The sequence below is a fragment of the Stigmatopora argus genome, chromosome 2 (genome assembly GCF_051989625.1).
Source record: "Stigmatopora argus isolate UIUO_Sarg chromosome 2, RoL_Sarg_1.0, whole genome shotgun sequence".
Lineage (NCBI taxonomy): Eukaryota > Metazoa > Chordata > Actinopteri > Syngnathiformes > Syngnathidae > Stigmatopora > Stigmatopora argus.
Window position 1 is genome coordinate 23,752,501 of NC_135388.1, and position 18,520 is coordinate 23,771,020.

The 18,520-nt window shown below is 38.3% G+C and overlaps 1 protein-coding gene across 2 annotated transcripts; it reads right to left on the minus strand.

Annotated features, from left to right (window-relative positions):
* Positions 1-634: 634 nt before the first annotated feature.
* Positions 635-18,457, minus strand: pop4 (POP4 homolog, ribonuclease P/MRP subunit). 2 transcript variants are annotated; one of them, XM_077593316.1, is made up of 7 exons: positions 18,295-18,457; positions 13,983-14,038; positions 7,655-7,854; positions 7,457-7,534; positions 4,965-5,026; positions 4,687-4,788; positions 635-1,103 (listed from the first exon to the last, which is right to left on the minus strand). In XM_077593316.1, exons 1-7 carry the CDS (start codon positions 18,299-18,301, stop codon positions 967-969), a joined length of 642 nt encoding a protein of 213 aa, XP_077449442.1. In that variant the 5' UTR covers positions 18,302-18,457; the 3' UTR covers positions 635-966. The 2 variants fall into 2 exon arrangements, with proteins under 2 accessions (XP_077449442.1, XP_077449434.1); XM_077593308.1 differs by lacking the exons at positions 13,983-14,038; positions 18,295-18,457 and adding an exon at positions 9,368-9,644.
* Positions 18,458-18,520: the final 63 nt, after the last annotated feature.

An 18,520-nucleotide genomic window follows, 5' to 3' on the forward strand; every position in this document is an offset into this window, starting at 1 on the left:
ATATATATGTATATATGTATATATATATATATATATATATATATATATATATATATATATATATATATATATATATATGTATATATATATGTATATATGTATATATATATGTATATATATATATATATATATATATATATATACATATATACACATATATATATATATATATATATATACACATACACACATACATACATACACACATACACATATATATATATATATATATATATATATATATATATATATATATATATATATATATATATATATATATATACACATATACACACACACACGTATGTATGTAGAGTTTGCTTGTTCTCGCCGGGCCTGCGTGGGTTTCCTCCAGGTACTCTGGTTTCTTCCCACATTCCAAAAACAGCGGCCCGGCGGCTGAGTGGTTAGCGCGTTGGCCTCACAGACAGGCATGCTAGACTTGCATGGTAGGCGCTCTAAATTGTCCCTAGGTATGAGTGTGGGCGTGAATGGTTGTTTGTCTCCTTGTGCCTTGCGATTGGCTGGCCACCAATTCAGGGTGTCCCCCGCCTCGTGCCCAAACGCAGCTCGGATAGGCTCCAGCGGCGCGACCCTAATGAGGATAAAGCAGTTCAGAAAATGAATGAATGAATATTAAGCCCTGAGAATTTTGTTTTAATTAGGCACCTATGATCAATGTCTATATAACGTAACACTGGTAACACTAAACTTTTATTCTGATCCATCCACAAATCAAGGAGTATAGCATAATAAAGTTAAGTTTACATTTGAGATGTTGCTTCATCTGGGCGATCTCCAAACCTAGTTGACAGATTAAATTAAAAATAACTAAGCATGCACAAAGAATAGGTGAGTATTTTTTTTCTAAGGCTCCCAAAATTAAAACCTGTCATCAGAGCAAAAACACTTCTGAAAATGCAACATCTTGCTGACTGATTCACACAACATGAATATGCACAGCTTTCACAAGTCAATGGTTCCACCGATTTTGAACTTCTTTGCCGAGCGTTCGCTGGCTCGGTGCTCAAACTTGTTTCCATAGATGTAAGAGATGAAGCCATTAATCTCCACTTTAAATACGCTGTTCCTTTTAGGGATTACTGCCAAAAAACAGGGGAAAGGTTAATGAACAATTGGTCAATTATGTGATTTGTCTTACATTCAAGTCAGTAACCAAGTGCCTAAACAAATCACAATGGCTGTAAAATGTATAATAAGAACATTTTAGAACTTCTGGATCTACAAAGTTACATTGTCTTTAAACCAATCATTTAAAGAATGGACAAAAATGTTCTTCAAATGTTCCTGACACATAATTTATATATAAGGGAAAGTTTACAGGGCGATGCAGCGATAGCAATTTGCAAAGATTGTTGCGAATTGACATCTCTCTCAAATGGCAATGTTACTACTTCATACTTTCATGTGCTGGCTGACGATTGTGAGACGTCTTTCAGCTGCTTGCCATAGACACTTCATTTCCTTGTTACAATGACATTGACACACACTGCCATGAATTTTTTAACATGTGCATTTATCAATAACAAAATCATCAATTATCTTGTGGGTCTTTCAGTAAAACAGAGAGAAAACACTATCTTCTTGTTTTTATTTCACTGTAGAACTGTGTGGTGTATTGAGTTATTCTGTCCACCTGACCGTATTTACTGGTATATAAGCGGCACAAAAAATGATGACTGAATCCAGGGTACGGCTTATATGCGCATAAAAAGACAACATGCACGAAACTGCAAGGTGACAAAGACGAAACGCCATAATACCATAATGCCATGAGGCCATAACGCAAGACAATGCGGCCGATAAGGTCATTTATTTCAAAATAGAGAAAAGATACACAGAAACAACCAAATTTATTTTGACGTCTAGGAATGAAATTCAAGAATAAAAACATCTTGCATAAAACATGAAAAAACCTGTGCCTGTCACTGCTCGCTTAGGGCATCGCCATCTTACCTAGGGTGCCGCCGTTTGACCTAGTTAAATGTGCAATGACTGGCCAAACGCGAGTAGCCTTGATATATTCGTAGCGTTTACCATCTCAGCACATCCCATTAGTTGTTAAGGCTGATCGAAAGTCCTGTGGTCTGTGTAATGTGTATCTCATTGTATTATTGCACCCAGAGAACTTGGTTATAATCCTTATAAAGCGTGATTTATGAGTGTGTGAGAGTGTGTGTGTTAAGATTCTCTCGCTACGTTTGTCCAACGTAGAGAGTTGAATGTTTTTATGATGGCCAGAAACGGATGTCGGATCCAAATAGACGATGATGAATGATTGCATTTCTTCACCTTCTTTAAGTGTGTAAACTCAACTTTTATTTGTTAAAGCTGAAAGCAGAGTTGATGTATGAATCGTTGTTTTTACATGCGCCCAAAACGCACCGCATGGCTGATTGGTCGTAACGTCGGACACCTTTCCACGTCATTCATATATGTCATTTTCAGAAGAATTTCCACCAGCGGGTTTCCTGGTGCTCCCCGAAACACATTTTTCCCTGTCGTTACGGGAAGACTCGCCAAGACACGATGCTGCTGGCTGTGCTGACCCAATTTTGTTCTAAGGTACTACATCTTTCCACATCATTTACAAACGTAATTTTCGGAAGAATTTCCGCCAGCGAGTTTCTAGGTGCTCCACGGAGCACTTTTTTTCTGTCGTGATGGGAGTTATAAAACATGCATGAATTACGCTTTATCTATTCTATAATCCTTATAAAGCATGATATATGGATGGATATGTTTGTGTGTGCACCTAGAAACCACACTGGAGTGCTTCTTCTTAGTCATTTCCGCTTGAATTTAGTTGCATGAACTACGCAACAGCACCGCTATAGTTTTTTTTCGTCATATTTTCACTTTGGTTAACAATGTTTTCCCAAAAGTAACATCCAAACATTGCTTAAATAGGTAAAATTCGTCAGCCTTTCTTTTGAAATTGACCATCAGTTTTCCTTAATTTATCCTAAAAGGCATACTCTTCTGTATATATAATACATTCCTTTTTTGCATACTTTACATACGTTTGCACTGTCACTTTTCACCATCTCATCTCATTTTCTGAACCGCTATTATAGCCATTATGGTCACGAGGGGTGCTGGAACCTATCCCAGCTGACCCGGTCCGGGCCAGAGGCGGGAGACACCCTGAATCGGTGGCCAGCCGATCGCAGGTCACAAGGAGACGGACAACCATACACACTCACACCCATACCAAGGGGCAATTTAGAGTGTCGAATCAGCCTACCATGCGTGTTTTTTTTGGAATGTGGGAGGAAACCGGAGTACCCGGAGGAAACCCACGCAGGACATGCAAACTCCACAGATGGACATGACCTGGATTTGAACCCAGGACCCCAGAGCTGTGAGGCCGACACGCTAACCACTCGCGCTACCGGGCCACCCACTTTTCACCAATTATGCCAAAAAAGAGGAGTTCTCATTTCGTATGGAGTTGGGAAAGGCGTAAAAAATTGAAGCGCACCAAGATGGCAGCACAATCTTCTGCATTCCAAAGTGGTGGCGAGGCTTAGACCTCGGCGGTCATCTATAATCCTTATGAAGTGTGATTTATGGATGTGTGTGTGTTAAGATTCTCTCGCTACGTTTGTCCAAACCATGCAACTTAGAGAGTTGAAATTGTTTATAGTGGCCAGAAACGGCTGTCGGATCCTAAAAGACGGGTGATTGCATTTCTTCACCTTCTCCAAGTGTGTAAACTCAATCTTTTATTTGTTAAACACCCATTTTTCAAAAGATTTTTTTAAATACCTCAACAATTGTCTTTTGGTTCTAAACAAGCTTGTGAACACTAAACCACTACGGACCTAATTCTAGGATGTGCTTACGTTACCTCCTTTTTGAAAAGAAATTATTGTACATTTGTGATTCTGAAATAAAACAAAATTCCGCTTAGATTTTTTTCTTTTTATTTCTTGTTCGAAAGTGACAACTAATGCAGTAATATGAACCATCGAAAAAAAAGGGAGATATTTTGGTATTAGAAGCTATTTGGCTACCATAACATCTTAAACTTCTGGTAAGAAAATTGTAATTTATTAAAAAGCATCAGGTTCTCATCAAGATAGACTTATTTGTTTTCTTAAATTGAACAATTTGATATTTTGCATTTACAAAGACAGGCATATTAACTTCCTTATGATATTGACCCGAATCATGTGCTATCTCAGAAATACCACGTGCGCTGATTTTTCTTAAGATTTTCCCTTCAAACACATTGGTACTCCCTATTAAAACCATGAATATGGAGGTGAAAATTGAGAATCGGGGGCGACTTATCCACGAGAAACTATAAAATTCAACAATTTTAAGGCAATTTTAAGGGTGCGGCTTATACACGGGGAGCGTCTTATGTGAGTAAATACGGTAAGTTTTTTTGTCTTTTACAATGAGACCACCCACCACACACAATGTAATTCTACTTTTCATCCCTGAAAACAAAAACCAACACGCTGTTGCTTTTGTTGCTAAGAATAGTGGAAAACATGTTCTTTGTCTGTGTATTTTGTCTGACATATTCTAAAATTGCACTTCTAATTACTGGATGGCATGGGTACTACGTCACATTCAAATTTGACTTCTGGATATGGATGTCTATATAGGTTGAGAATTCTGAAATAAAATGAATAAGAAAAAATGTTTCACCTTTCATTCTGTCTTGCTTTGTAATGATTTTGAAAACATGTTTAAACTCCTGAATGATAATTCCTGTAGTGCCTACATAAGAAGGGCATTTGGACTGAATCACTGCAAAAGAGATACGGAAAAAAAAGTCAAACTGGTAAATGAAAGGACAATGGAAAGACTCAACATGACTCTTTTTTTGTTCTGTATAGTCTTTGAAGCTATGAAGTGATCACTATTTTAAATAAATGTTTTTGTTTCATATCTTTAAAAGGTTGATTATTTATGTGACACTTTACCAATGATGATGGCACCATGAAAGTCCGCCTTCAATAGTTTCTTCTGCACAGACTCTGGACTGCTACAAAAGGAACACACTTGTTAAACAAATTAAGCACCCTTGACCAGAGCAACTGAAGTATAAACCCATCACTCCTCTACAGAGTCTGATTGAAGAGAAAGAAAACCTTTAGTATAAAATGATTTTCATGGATTATTCCCTGTCAATTCACACCCTCACCAGCAGTGGTGGGTGTAAAGTGTTACTTTACTGTAATACAACTTGTTTTCAAGTAAGCAACTGTGTGAGGTATTACTTTTATGGAAAAACAACAACCGCGAACAGTGGCATAATGAGAAATTTTGCGCCCCGGAGCAAGTTCTAGACGGTGCGCCCCCTCAATGTCAGAACTCAATTATAAAGGCAGGCAAATGTGATATATTTTCTTGAAACTTAGCGAGTTACACACCGATTTTCTTTTGTAAATTTACAAAATATTAAAAACTGGATTTAGAAATATATTGCAATAATTTTCAATTATTGATTTCTACGGCAAATATTTATATATATTTATTTTCTGTGGCATAAATTAAAATATTTATTTTGCAAGACACATTTCTGACACAAAAATTCATATTTTCCAGGACCTGGTTAAAGTCCTGTTGCTTTCATGCTCTATTAGCTCCTCTATTGCTAACCATGCTAAAAATAGCTGATTAGTTTCTTACCATCTTCATCGATTGAATGTTGGTCTGGAACTGGCGTTCACGTCACATCAGCGCTTCTGTTCTTTGTAGTGTAATTGCAGTTTAAATGTATCGAATTTTATCAAAAGTTCTTGGTGTTTATGGTTGACAAAAATTACTTGACGATAATTATCATTCTTGTTTTATCGCCCAGGTCTACGATAGGCAGAGCTGCCAACCTCCGTCGACCCCATTTCTGCAGTTTTTCCCAGAGTGAACGCAATTCACGCAAAATCAATATAAAATGTAGAAAAAAAAAAGTGGGACAATTCAAATCAAGCTGTTATCATGTTTTTACATTAATTGAAATACAGTCGTACCTTTACTTACGAAATTAATTGGTTAAATACTTTTTTGTAACTTGAAAATTTCGTAAGTAGAGGTGTACTTTAATATGTCAATTCTCTCATTCGTTCCATGGTCCTCATACAATTACCAACAAAACCCTTTAAAATTTGTCAATGTGTCCCAATTTTGCATGAAAGATGTGAGGAAACATACAAAAATGAGATAATTATAAGGAAATAATTTATTAATGTCTTAAAAAATAAATAAAGCATATGAAAATGTGCCCTGCGCCGCTGAAATATCTCCCTCCGCGGCCGTTGTAGATGTAATACCCGTGTTTGTCCGCCAGAGAGTAAAAGCCGTTCTCCCAGGGCTGAAAGCCGTTCACTTTGTAGTACATTAACGAGTTTTACGTGTGCCCCGTGTGTGTGTTAAAATATGTGCCACGTTACATTTGTAGTTTTTAATCACTTAATAGGGGGAATTTAAAATAAAATAACGGTTAAGGAAATGCATTTTCTTTTTGGGGAATTTCTTAACTTGGATATTTTTCGTATCCTAAGTTACTCATTTACATATAAACAAATCGTAAGCTGAAACTTTCGTGCTTAGAGGTATGACTGTATGTCCGCTCCTTTTGCAGAAATTGCAGACTGCATCAATATATCTCATGCATTTTTTTTATCAATAAAAGTAAAAGTCTCTTCATCTCGTCATTCAGCGAGGATCTCCTTTTTGATAGCACAGAGAGGCCATGGGAAGGAGAGACACCTTTTAATGCTTCATTCTGTTTAAATACCTTGCAATTTCAGTCAACCATGTGCCACTTTGATATTTTTTAAACACTTAGTTTTTCTTTAATGCATTAGGGGGCCCGCTTCTTCTTTTCATTCCCACTGGTAATTTTCTTGGAAGGCATGATAATAAAAATAGAAGAAATGGCATTAACCACAATTGGAAGCGCCAACCCTACCCCCCCCCCCCCCAAATAAAACAACAACAAAGAACATTGTCAGAATGCCGTGATGACGAATGGCAAAAGGACATAGGATAATTTTGAAACATGGAGTTGTTGTTGTGAGAGCCAATGGGAGCCCAGCAGAGTGTAGCGAGATTGTAAAGCAAGAAACAATGCGTCCACGACAATTTAAAAATAAAAAAACTGATACAGGAAATGTATTGACGTTTTGGGACATTTGGTAACTTGGATCTTGTTTCCGTATGTTGGGGCACTCATTTGAATATCAAAAGGTTTCGTAACCTTAAAATTTTGTACCTAGAGGCATTCGTAAGCAGAAGTACGACTGTACCTCAATTGTTCAAATATCGGCGACGATAATCGGACGATCTATGCTACACAGAGTCCAGTTAGAAATAAGATTAAAATGTTCAAACTCAGAACAGTGAACTGCCCCAATAATACACCAAGCTCCCCTACATAGCATAGAGAACCACAAATACTCAAGACTTTATTTACCTTGTTGGATTAAGTCCATTGCAGAGATCAAAAATATATTGTTTCCAGAGTTCATGCAAAGGTGAAAAAAGCTCATACCTAAATTCACAGGAGTGGAAGTGGGAAGGAAGAACAAAAGAGTTTGAAATAAAGAACAGGCATTGCTTGTTGTTTGATTTTCTTCTCAATTATCAAACTTACGGCAGATTGATAACTAACCTCTGGTGTTCACTTTTGATGTGGAAGATCTTCAATTCCTTTTTCTGGTGAGCATTTATTCCTTTGGGTTTCGTTTTAGTGAGTTTTTTTTTCTTTGCCTTAGAGTACTCCAAGATGAGAACACTTTTTGTATCATGGGCCGAGGTGTTGTTCTTCAGGAATGCTTGGGTGAAAGTCTCAGCTTTGTAAACAGTCTTAGGCTGTAAAGATAAAAATGTTAACAAATAAAAATAAAAATAAGGATATGAATATAGAGGGCTGCATGGTGAAAAAATGGTTAGCACATCCGCTTTAAAGTTCAGAGATGGATTCTGTTAGGTTCGCTGCCATTAGACATCTACAAAAATATGGATAATTAAAAAGGAAAGACACCCATCTGAATTTTTACTGGAAAGGGGGATGGGCATTGAGGACCGCTCCCCAATGGCGTTCTGCCCTTTCTTTTCTTTTGTCCATTTTTATTACATTTGGAGGCCCTGATTACCTGGAAGTCCCAACTCTAAAGGGAGGGGTGGATTACACAATTGGGAGGTCAAGTTTTCAAAACACGTTCACAATCTCATCAAGATAGTCAAAACACAAGGCTCAATGACTCAAGACGCCTCGGCACATCATAGAAGGATAAAAAAAAATGTCTTTCATTGGTGGCAAGGAATGTAATGATGGCGGCGTCTCTTTTTCTAAATCAAGAAAATGTTCAAATTCACGCAAAGGTTATAGCAAATGTATGGTAAATGACACTGCGCTTAACTCCCAACAGATTCCAACACAGGTTATGCAGGTGATCTTGCAATGTCGTGGTCAAACGACAGGTTCAGGTTTAGTCTGTGGGGTGTGTAATGCGAAGGAATTGGCTTCTTAAGGCTTGAACAGTATGCTCTCTTAACTCCCTCTAACGGTCTAACCCCATCGGTTTGTATGTCTTTAACTTTGAATGACTGTCTCTTTATCTGACGGGCAAAGATTTGTTCACTTTGAACAAAAATGGAGTTAGTGAACTGGTCCGCTTTTTGATTAAATTTTGAGGTGAGCATGGAGAGGAGAACCTGCTTTGTCCAGACGGAACTCATTCGGCTGGCTATTCGATGGGTTCTTCAGAAGATTGTGTGCCTGGTGAATCTGTCATCAGCTGTGCCATCTGAATTGGATCAGGTGCCCAAGTTGGGTTACTGAAGGCTCTATCAGGGCTTCTGTGGTTCAGATGGAGAGCTGTAACGCAAGCTGGATGCGGCAAGTAACCAGGTTACTAGGATCAACCACAAGTTGAACACGGTGCGCGATTTCATTCAGTGGACACGAATAGGGCAGGTTGGGAGGAGAGAGACCAGAAAAGGCACCAAATTTGGCGGCATTGTACATCGCGTGAAAGGAGTGGGAAAACTTATCTTTGGCCTTGGCGACTGTCCAGCACATGCCCGCTCCTGAACGCCTCTGTGATCCAACCCCCACCATCGGCGCGACAATGCATGGATGTGTCACACACCACTGCCTTAATCTCTCAGGACATATTCCTTCTTCCATCCCTGTCCATACGTAATATGGTGTCAGCGTCCCTACTTGCGCTGTTAGGTGTACACTAATCCCTTGTTTTTCGCGGATAATGTAGAACAGATAGGGGGTTTTCACGGTGGTTTAAACAGAGGCTTGGATTCTAAAATTACTGCAAAAGAAAGAAGTCCCAAGCATAATTGCATTAAGAAATATGCTACTTACAGCCATCCTAGTTTCAGCAAAACATGGTGTGTGAAGCCACTTGTAATGCACTGCTGCAGGACAAACGTGAAGCTCCACGGCCATGGGCTAGCTGTTGGCCGCGATACCCTCGCCTGGCAATATGCGCTCGGCCGAAAAAGCCTTCGACAGTTCACTGCAAGTCATATCTGTTGTATGAACAGCACATGAGTGTGTGCATACGTTGGTGCAGCAGTGCTAATTGATTTGAGAGTAACCGTTGATACCAACGTGCTCTGTGATTTTCCGATAGCCACATGACTTCACTCGTAAGCACACTGATTGTGGCTTCTTAAAGGGGAATGGGCATAGCCTAACAACACAGTCAAAAGGGGCAGAGAAAACTGATTTTAATTTAAAAAAAAGATGCCAACATGGTCAAAATAATGCAGGTCATTGTAAATCATTTTAGGAATGTTCAATTTTCACTATAATACCCTTCTCTAGCGTGTTATCTTTATTTCATGATGGACTTCTGATCACGGTGACTAATTGATCACGCTAAGCTAAATTTAAGGTGGCCGAATTAGTCTGGTTTCTGAAGGGGGAATGTGCAGACATAAGAAAGTTCAGTTGAAGAAAGTACATAGAAGGAACGTGGCGTGGAGAACTCTCCGCAGCTTGCATCATTATCAGCAAAACTACCAATAACCACAGCGCCAGCGGCTCCCAGCTGGCTGCGGGGCTGAGTCATCATTGAGATACACCATCTATCATCCTCCCCAATATAAAGGTGCTGTCTTCCAACACTCGGGACCCTCAATGAGATAGAAGCCATTGTTTGTATCGCATTGACGTTCACACAACACTATGTTTATTAAACTCGACGTCTTGTTGTCACATTTCTGCCTCTGTTTCCATTAATCACCGCTTGGACTATTTGGACGAACACGCGAGTGAACCATCAACAGACTTTTACTCAACATTTGGTGACCCCGACGCTGAAAGGGGGAAGTGACATCATTTCCATGCGCACTGAGCTCTTGGGTGAAACCGTGGCGCCACAATTGATAAGGTAAGAAGACATTTATCTTCTTATATTTGGTTTTGCTCTGAGCTTTGGTGCGTGTGGTAAGAATTCCTGTACATTTACATATATATAAGGAGGCTATGAAATGAAATGTGATGAGATGAACCTTTGGTATTGACCAAATACTTATTTTCCAACATGATTTGCAAATAAATTCTTGTTGGAATAATGATTCAAACCTTTTAAATCATTATTAGTAATATTTAATTAAAAAAGGAAAAACATCTTTCAACAAATTCTGCTTACAACTTCGAAGGAGATGCAATGTGACGTCGTCTTAGCCCCCAGTGCATTCTGACGAGCGGAATACTCTTCGTTCCATTTAGCGGCACATAACCAAAACATTCAAAGGTAATCTGATTTAAACAATTGCATACGCAAAAACAACTGTCTCTGCTGTTTTGAACAATTGTATAAGCTCAACCGAATAACATCATGAAGGTTATAAAAACACGGTTGAGATGTATCTTCCAGTACTCAGTCCTCGGAGCAAGAACTCAGTGTATTGTTTTATGTCTTTGCGTACTTGTATCTCTCGCTGATCCCAGCTGTCCTGGAGAGCGACCTTGGCGTAAGCGTTTGTCTTCGTTGAAAGCGATCAACACATATATATATATTGTTTAATATAGTAAGCATGTATATTATAAGGCTTTATATTCATTGCAAACACATTTATAATAATGATTATTCCATCATTCCCCCCTATATTATAAATTTGCACATGATCCCCTTAATAAAACTTCCTTTCAGCTTTATTCCATTAATTCCAAATGAACATATAGTAACATCCCAGAATGAACCCAACAATTCTTTAAAAATCAAACAATGTGATTTTCTGGGTTTCCACATTCTGTCTCTCGTGGTTCAGTTTGGTTTACCCATGTTGACAATTATAGGCCTCTCTAATCTTTTCAAGTAGGATAACTTGCACAATTGGTGGTTGACTAAATACTTATTTTCCCCACTGTATCTTAGCCTACTATCAAAATGACTAAGTTGGCTACTGTAATGAATTATTTGCAATGAAAATTAACTTAAAGGTTTGTGTCAAATTCAAAAGATAGAGTAGGATGCTTCATGCTTGCAGACCAAAGTAATTGCTTCTATCTGGTCACTGTGTTTGGGCAGAGTCTTCACAACAATGTGTGAAAAACAGCAGGTAGCTCTGGCTGTTTATTGTATGAACAATGAGCTGTATTCTGGCAGTTGTAAAAGTTTTCCTGACCTGCCTAAAGATCCTGTTTTTATGGTTTGAAGGGAAGGGTCATAGTTTCTAAAACTCTATCCCAAGAGATGTCCAAGTTAAGAACCGACAGTATTTGATTTCAAACCAGCCATGTTCCTTGTAATTGAAACCCACCCACTTGTATACAAATTAATGCCCACTTTGGACGGAGGCAATGAAGCCTTTAAGAAATGGAGTCAGAACGAGAATCTGGCCTTTTCTCGAGCCAATAAAGAGAACTGGTCGTGGCAGCTTCAATAATGTCTTGCCTATATTTTTGTTAACACTTGTCTCACCAGACCTTTCAAAGCAGAAAGGAACATCCCAAACTTCAAATGCATACATCAGGGGTGGCCAACTCCGGTCCTCGAGAGCCGCTATCCTGTGTGTTTTCCATATCTCCCTCTTCTAGCACACCTGAATCAAATGACCAACTCGTCAGCAAGCCATCCAGAAGATTGATACCGATCCTGATTATTTGATTCAGGTGTGTTGGTGGAGGGAGACATGGAAAACAGACCGGATAGCGGCTCTCGAGGACCGGAGTTGGCCACCCCTGGCATACATCATAAGCATTAATGATTCAATGTTTATTTTTCGTGTACTGCATTCTGCCAAGATGGTGGGGAACAGCTAATGAATTAGCAAAGTAGCATGGAAGCGAAAGCATATTTTTTGCAGAAAGGAACATCCCACACTACAAATGCATACATCATAAGCATTAATGATTCAATGTTTATTTTTCGTGTACTGCATTCTGCCAAGATGGTGGGGAACAGCTAATGAATTAGCAAAGTAGCATGGAAGTGAAAGCATATTTTTTGCTAGAGAGGCAAATGGCAGGAGTCGAGGAGGCAGAATGGACCAATGATGTTCATCATAAAAGCAGAGATAAAACATTCTTCACTGGACATGCTTCAAGCAGTTTTGGTCAGTATGAACACGAGCCAAAAAATACTGTCCCTCAGAGACATTGACAACCATCAGCGAGGCATAAGAAACCCATCAAAAAGAGGGAGTCTGCAATCTCCAAGCAATGGAGGAGAATGTGGACCGACACCACGTAAACAGCAGCGGCAGCTGGCAGGCTGCCATCTAAACTATTCTGCTGGGATGAAGAAGGTTTCACCTGCTAATACTAATGCTTTTGGACAATGATGGTGTGGACTGGGATTTGCTGCTGATGCAAGAGCTGCTAAACAGGTGCGTCCTACTGAAAAGGGGTGGAGTTTTTCTGGAGCTGATTGAGTTTTCTTGCTTTTTGATTCCTTCTATTTTGAAAGGAAAAAGTTTTAACTAGTGATGTTTTTGATGAAAATGTAGTCAATATTTAGATGTTAGATTTAGAAATATATATTTACTCCTTACAGTAGTGAGTGCTCCGACATACGAGCAATTTGAGATACGAGTAAAATTTCAAGCAAATATTTATCTTGAGATACGAGATAAATTTTGATATACAAGCATACAGCGGACGCGAGAGGCTGCTGAGAAGAACATCATGGGCACTGTATCTCTCCCCGCAACTCCCTTGTGTAAATGTCTCGACGAGCACTGGGCGGAGCGTTGCATTTTTTCAGTGTTTTTTTCCCCGTTAGGTAGTGCAGAATGGCGGAGAAATCGCTAATATCAGAGGAGTATATACTACTTCTCGTTGACAAGTGGTCGTGCGCTATCCTATTGTGAGGACATTTGTGTGCATCATTTTGGGAATATCTTGAAAGGAAGAAAAAAAGCAAACAACCCTCGATAGGTTCCGTTTAGCTCTCAAACTCTCTCTCTCTCTCAGTCCCTCTCTCCCCTCCGCAAAATCTAATTTTAGTACTAGTAAACATCATAACCACTAGTTATTTGTCACTCTGTTAATAGATGGCGAATTAGAACAAATAAAAAAAATCCATTCCAATAACCTGTTTTTTGGTGATTTTTTCCAGAGGGTTGGAACGAATGAATTTGTTTTTAGTTTATTTGTATGGGAAACGGGGATTTCATATACGAGTAAATCGACATACGAGCTCAGTCCCGGAACGCATTAAGCTTGCATCTATCTCAAGGTACCACTGTATGATCTGTTTTCATTATAATTTATGACAATTGTGATGAATTTGTTTCAAAAATAAGCATGGTCCGTCATCTTTTGTATTTCATAGCAGCTTTACGCTGTCAGGAGTGCTTCCTTCTAAACTTTAGGGACATCGGATTTTCAGGGTATGCCTAATATGTGCCCATGAAGTTATTTTTTTTAAAGTAAAACGTTAAAAATAACAATGAAAGTTACTATAGGTCTGAGTTGTTTAATCATTTTACCAGCAAATAACAAAAAAGTGATATGATCTACTAACCTCAACACCAAGAACTTTTACAAGGTCACCAGGGATTGGGGTATGCACCACTGCTCCTATTAGGGAAAAGCGTTGTTAGAAAAAAATGTAGACGAACAAAATGCAAAGAAAATCTGGCTTATTTTTACAGTTGATTATTTGGGACAAATCATTGTATTGGCTAAATTGCAGTGGTAAAAAATAAAAAGAAAAAGAAAAAGAAAGACAACTATAATTTAAAAAAAATCAATAAGAACATTATCAGGGATAAATATAGCTCCAATAAATGTATTATTTATTTAATTATGAGACTTAGAGTTTCCATATGAAAATGAGGCGATTAAAGAGAAAAACACAGATTTTGTTGTGGATGGCATTACACCGGAACGCAATCTATAAACCACAATTATGGAAAATAAAACACTGCATTTTATAGATAAGTAGAGCAAAAGGTTCATGGACAGTTGAAATGTGGTGAAAATATGAACCAAGGTGTTAAGTAAAACTTACAAGGATTAATTAATTAGGTAACGGCACGTGGAACTTTCTGCTTAGTTTATATCTTAGCAGAAGTGAATTAAAGGTTATGTTTCTCCAACATAAAACACAGAGTGAAAGAAGCGCCCCACCATCCCCACCACAGGTTATGAAGGCTATTGTATATATATATATATATATATATATATATATATATTTTTTAATAATAAACTTTTCTTCTTTGGACAATGGTAAATTTTAGATTTTTTATACATCATGTTGTTTATTGAATTGAACCAGAACGGAAAGGGCATTGACGGAGGGAGGAAGAGCAGATGGAAGGAACAGTTATAATAAAAAAAACATAAATATAACAACAACAACAATTGAATATACATGCTACTTCCCAAAAATGAAATCTATCTACCTACCTAGCTAGCTGGCTACCTACCTACATATATACATTATATATATATATATATATATATATATATATATATACATATATATATGTATATATATATATATATATATATATATATATATGTATATATATATATATATATATATATATATGTATGTATGTATATATATATATATACAGACGCTCCCCTACTTACGAACATTCAACTTACAAACAACGGTACATACGAACATGTCTGCAAATTGCGTTTAAGTCGAAAAATGTTCGTAAGTCCAATTTTGTATTTTTTTCCGAGTAGTGCTTCTTTCCGCCGCTAATACGCCTGGCGCTGTGAGGGCTCAGCTCACCCAGCATCTACCTTCTTCGTTGCAATGCGGAAGTGCGTGACGTATCTCCAGTGTGCAAAGAACCTTTTTCATTTGTATCATTAAATATCTCGTGCATCCATTATTGAATATGGTTGGTAAAAAGTGAAAGACTTCTATTGAGGGAGTTGCAAGGAAGAGGCAAGCCATTTCATTTGAAACGAGTGGCAATAATAACGAAGCTTGATGCACGTGAGAGTGGTGAGCGTTGCACATATAACAACTTGAATCGTTCGACCGTCAGTACCATTTATAAACAGAAAGATCGAGCAGCAGGACCCAAATATTGAACGTTGCACAAAGTTTGCAAATCAATTGAATGATGCCATACAGTGCTACCGCATCATTTATGATGAAAAAAAAGAAGAAAACTGTGCAATCGTCGTTAGATCGCTTCTTTCGGCCAGTTCCTAATACATAAATCTCTCTCTCTCTCTCCCCTCTCTCTCCCCTCTCTCTCACCTCTCTCTCCCCTCTCTCTCCCCTCTCTCTCCTCTCTCTCCCCCCCCCTCTCTCTCTCTCTCTCGTACTTTACTGTACATATTCTCTCCATTTTATTAAATGTTTTTTTCAGTACAAACCAATGCGTGTTACTTATAAAAGCCGAACATGTCTGCAAATTGCGTTTAAGTCCAAAAATGTTCGCAAGTCCAATTTTGTATTTCGCGCCTTTTTCGGAGTAGTACTTCTTTCCGCCGCTAATACCGACGCCTGGCGCTGTGAGAGCTCAGCTCACCCAGCATCTACCTTCTTCTTCGTTGCAATGCGGAAGTGCGTGAATGTATCTCCAGTGTGCAAAGAACCTTTTTCATTTGTATCATTAAATATCTCATGCATCCAATATTGAATATGGTTGGTAAAAAGCTAAAGGCTTCTATTGAGGGAGTTGCAAGGAAGAGGCAAGCCATTTCATTTGAAACGAGTGGCAATAATAACGAAGCTTGATGCGCGCGAGAGTGGTGAGCGTTTCACGGGCATTGAATCGTTCGACCGTCAGTACCATTTATAAACAGAAAGATCGAGCAGCAGGACCCAAATATTGAACGTTGCACAAAGTTTGCAAATCAATTGAATGATGCCATACAGTGCTACTGCATCATTTATGATGAAAAAAAGAAGAAAACTGTGCAATCGTCATTAGGTCGCTTCTTTTGGCCAGTTTCTAATACATAACTCTCTCTCTCTCTACAGTACTGTACATCTTCTCTGGATACGCTGGAAGCACGGCGGCAGACAAAAAGGCCATGCAGAAAGTGATTAACACTGCCCAGAGGATTGTCGGCTGCTCTCTGCCCTCACTTGAAGACATTGCCAGCCCGCGTTACCTCAGCAGAGCCAAGCACATCATAGGGGACCCTTACCACCCTGGTCACAATCTGTTCCAGCTGCTGCCCTCTGGCAGACGCTATAGGTCCCACAAAGCTCGGACAAATAGGCTTAAGGACAGTTTTTTCCCCACATCCATCAGACATCTAAACTCGCGCTAACATACACACATTCCCTTCTGCGGCATATGAATAGATGTTTGGTTGGTGATCTGCCGCCTCCTAGCTGACTTGAAGGAAGGTAAGTGGCAGACAGTGTGCGGTAATCGAGAGGTAAGCGACCTGTATGTAATCGAGAGGTAAGCGACCTGTATCCACAACAGCGGAATGACAAATTACAAGTCCGTAACTTACACTTATTTAGGTCTTTTGCCGATTAAACGTAGCTTATGGAGAAGCACCATCAATTTCGTCACACGCAGTTTCTGCGTGTGATGACAAGTAGGCTTTTTTGTGTTGTGGTAATGACGACATGGCCTATGTCCGATTATTATTATTATTATTATTATTTTATTAAATGTTTTTTTTTTCCAGTACAAACCAATGCGTGTTACTATACAAGCCTTAAACATACAAATGCACTTATATAAACCTTCAATATACTTATATCGGCCTTAAACATAAATTATAATACAAAATATAGCACTGAATTAACTTACAAACAAATTCAACTTATGAACAATCGCTCGGAACCAATTGCGTTCGTAAGTAGGGGAGCGTCTGTATATACGCGCGCACGCACGCGCGCACGCGCGCGCATACGCGCGCACGCACGCACGCGCGCACGCACGCGCGCACGCACGCACGCACGCACGTACGTACGTACGTACATACATACATATATATATATATATATACATACATATATATATATACATACATACACATATATATATATATACATACATACATATATACATACATACATATATACATACATATATATATATATATATATAAATATATATAAATATAAATATATATAAATATATATATATATATATATATATATATATATATATATATATATATATATATATATATATATATATATATATATATATATATATATATATATATATATGAGAGCAAGGTTTGTACATAGTACACAAACCGGTGCTAGTATAACGCGTTCTATTTGCAACTTTATTTTTCTACTTTCTTGCGTAAAGGTTTCAATAATGTCATTAACAAATGTCTATATTCTCGTTAAAAAGAGATAAAAGTTACCTCACGAGAAGTTGAGTACGCAGGCAGATCTATTTACAAACATGCTTCTTGTAAGGTTTTATGGCACACGTTCAAGTGATTCAAATCATGAAGCAGCTGCTATAACATACCTGTCAACCTCTGCCGATAACTGCCCTTATAAATGATTATTGATTCCCCTTACAAACCCCCCAAAAACCTTACAAACATAGTACGAGTCGTACGGTGTTTGTAAGGTTTTTGGGGGGGTTGTAAGGGGAATCAATAATCATTTATAAGGGCAGTTATCGGCAGAGGTTGACAGGTATGCTATAATTTCATTCTCCCCCTCTGTTGTTATATTCTTGCGGTAAAAAGCCGAAACTTCGAATCATTTTTGGTACAAAAGAAAGCCTCGATGCTTCATCCACATACAAACATACTACATAATACTACTACTCTACTAAACTTACGGCACTAAATCTAAGCGAAGGGTAGGGGAACTCATTTTGTAAGAATAACAAACAATAATGCTGTCTATATTATGTACGTACCATCCATTTGGTTATTTTTCAAAATCCGGCTTTTATATTCACGTTTTAATGTGCAAACATGTCAAAGAATTATCTTTTTCTTCTTCTGCTGATTCTTTGTCATCTTCTTCGTGTTCATTACGGTCCACGTTCATGGAATGTTACCGCCATCTATTGTATTGGAGTGTAGGCCATCTTAAATTACTGTATTGAAGCAATTCATTCATTAATCTTCAATACCGCCTAT

Bases quoted from the DNA above. Each gene is read 5' to 3' on its own strand.
- pop4 (XM_077593308.1), bottom strand. From the start codon at position 9,451: ATGGCCGTGGAGCTTCACGTTTGTCCTGCAGCAGTGCATTACAAGTGG. The intron at 7,855-9,367 runs GTAAGTAGCATA...TTATCTTTACAG, and splicing joins TTGCTGAAACTAGGATGGCT to CCTAAGACTGTTTACAAAGC. The intron at 5,027-7,456 runs GTAAATAAAGTC...TTCCTTTTGTAG, and splicing joins AATGGACTTAATCCAACAAG to CAGTCCAGAGTCTGTGCAGA.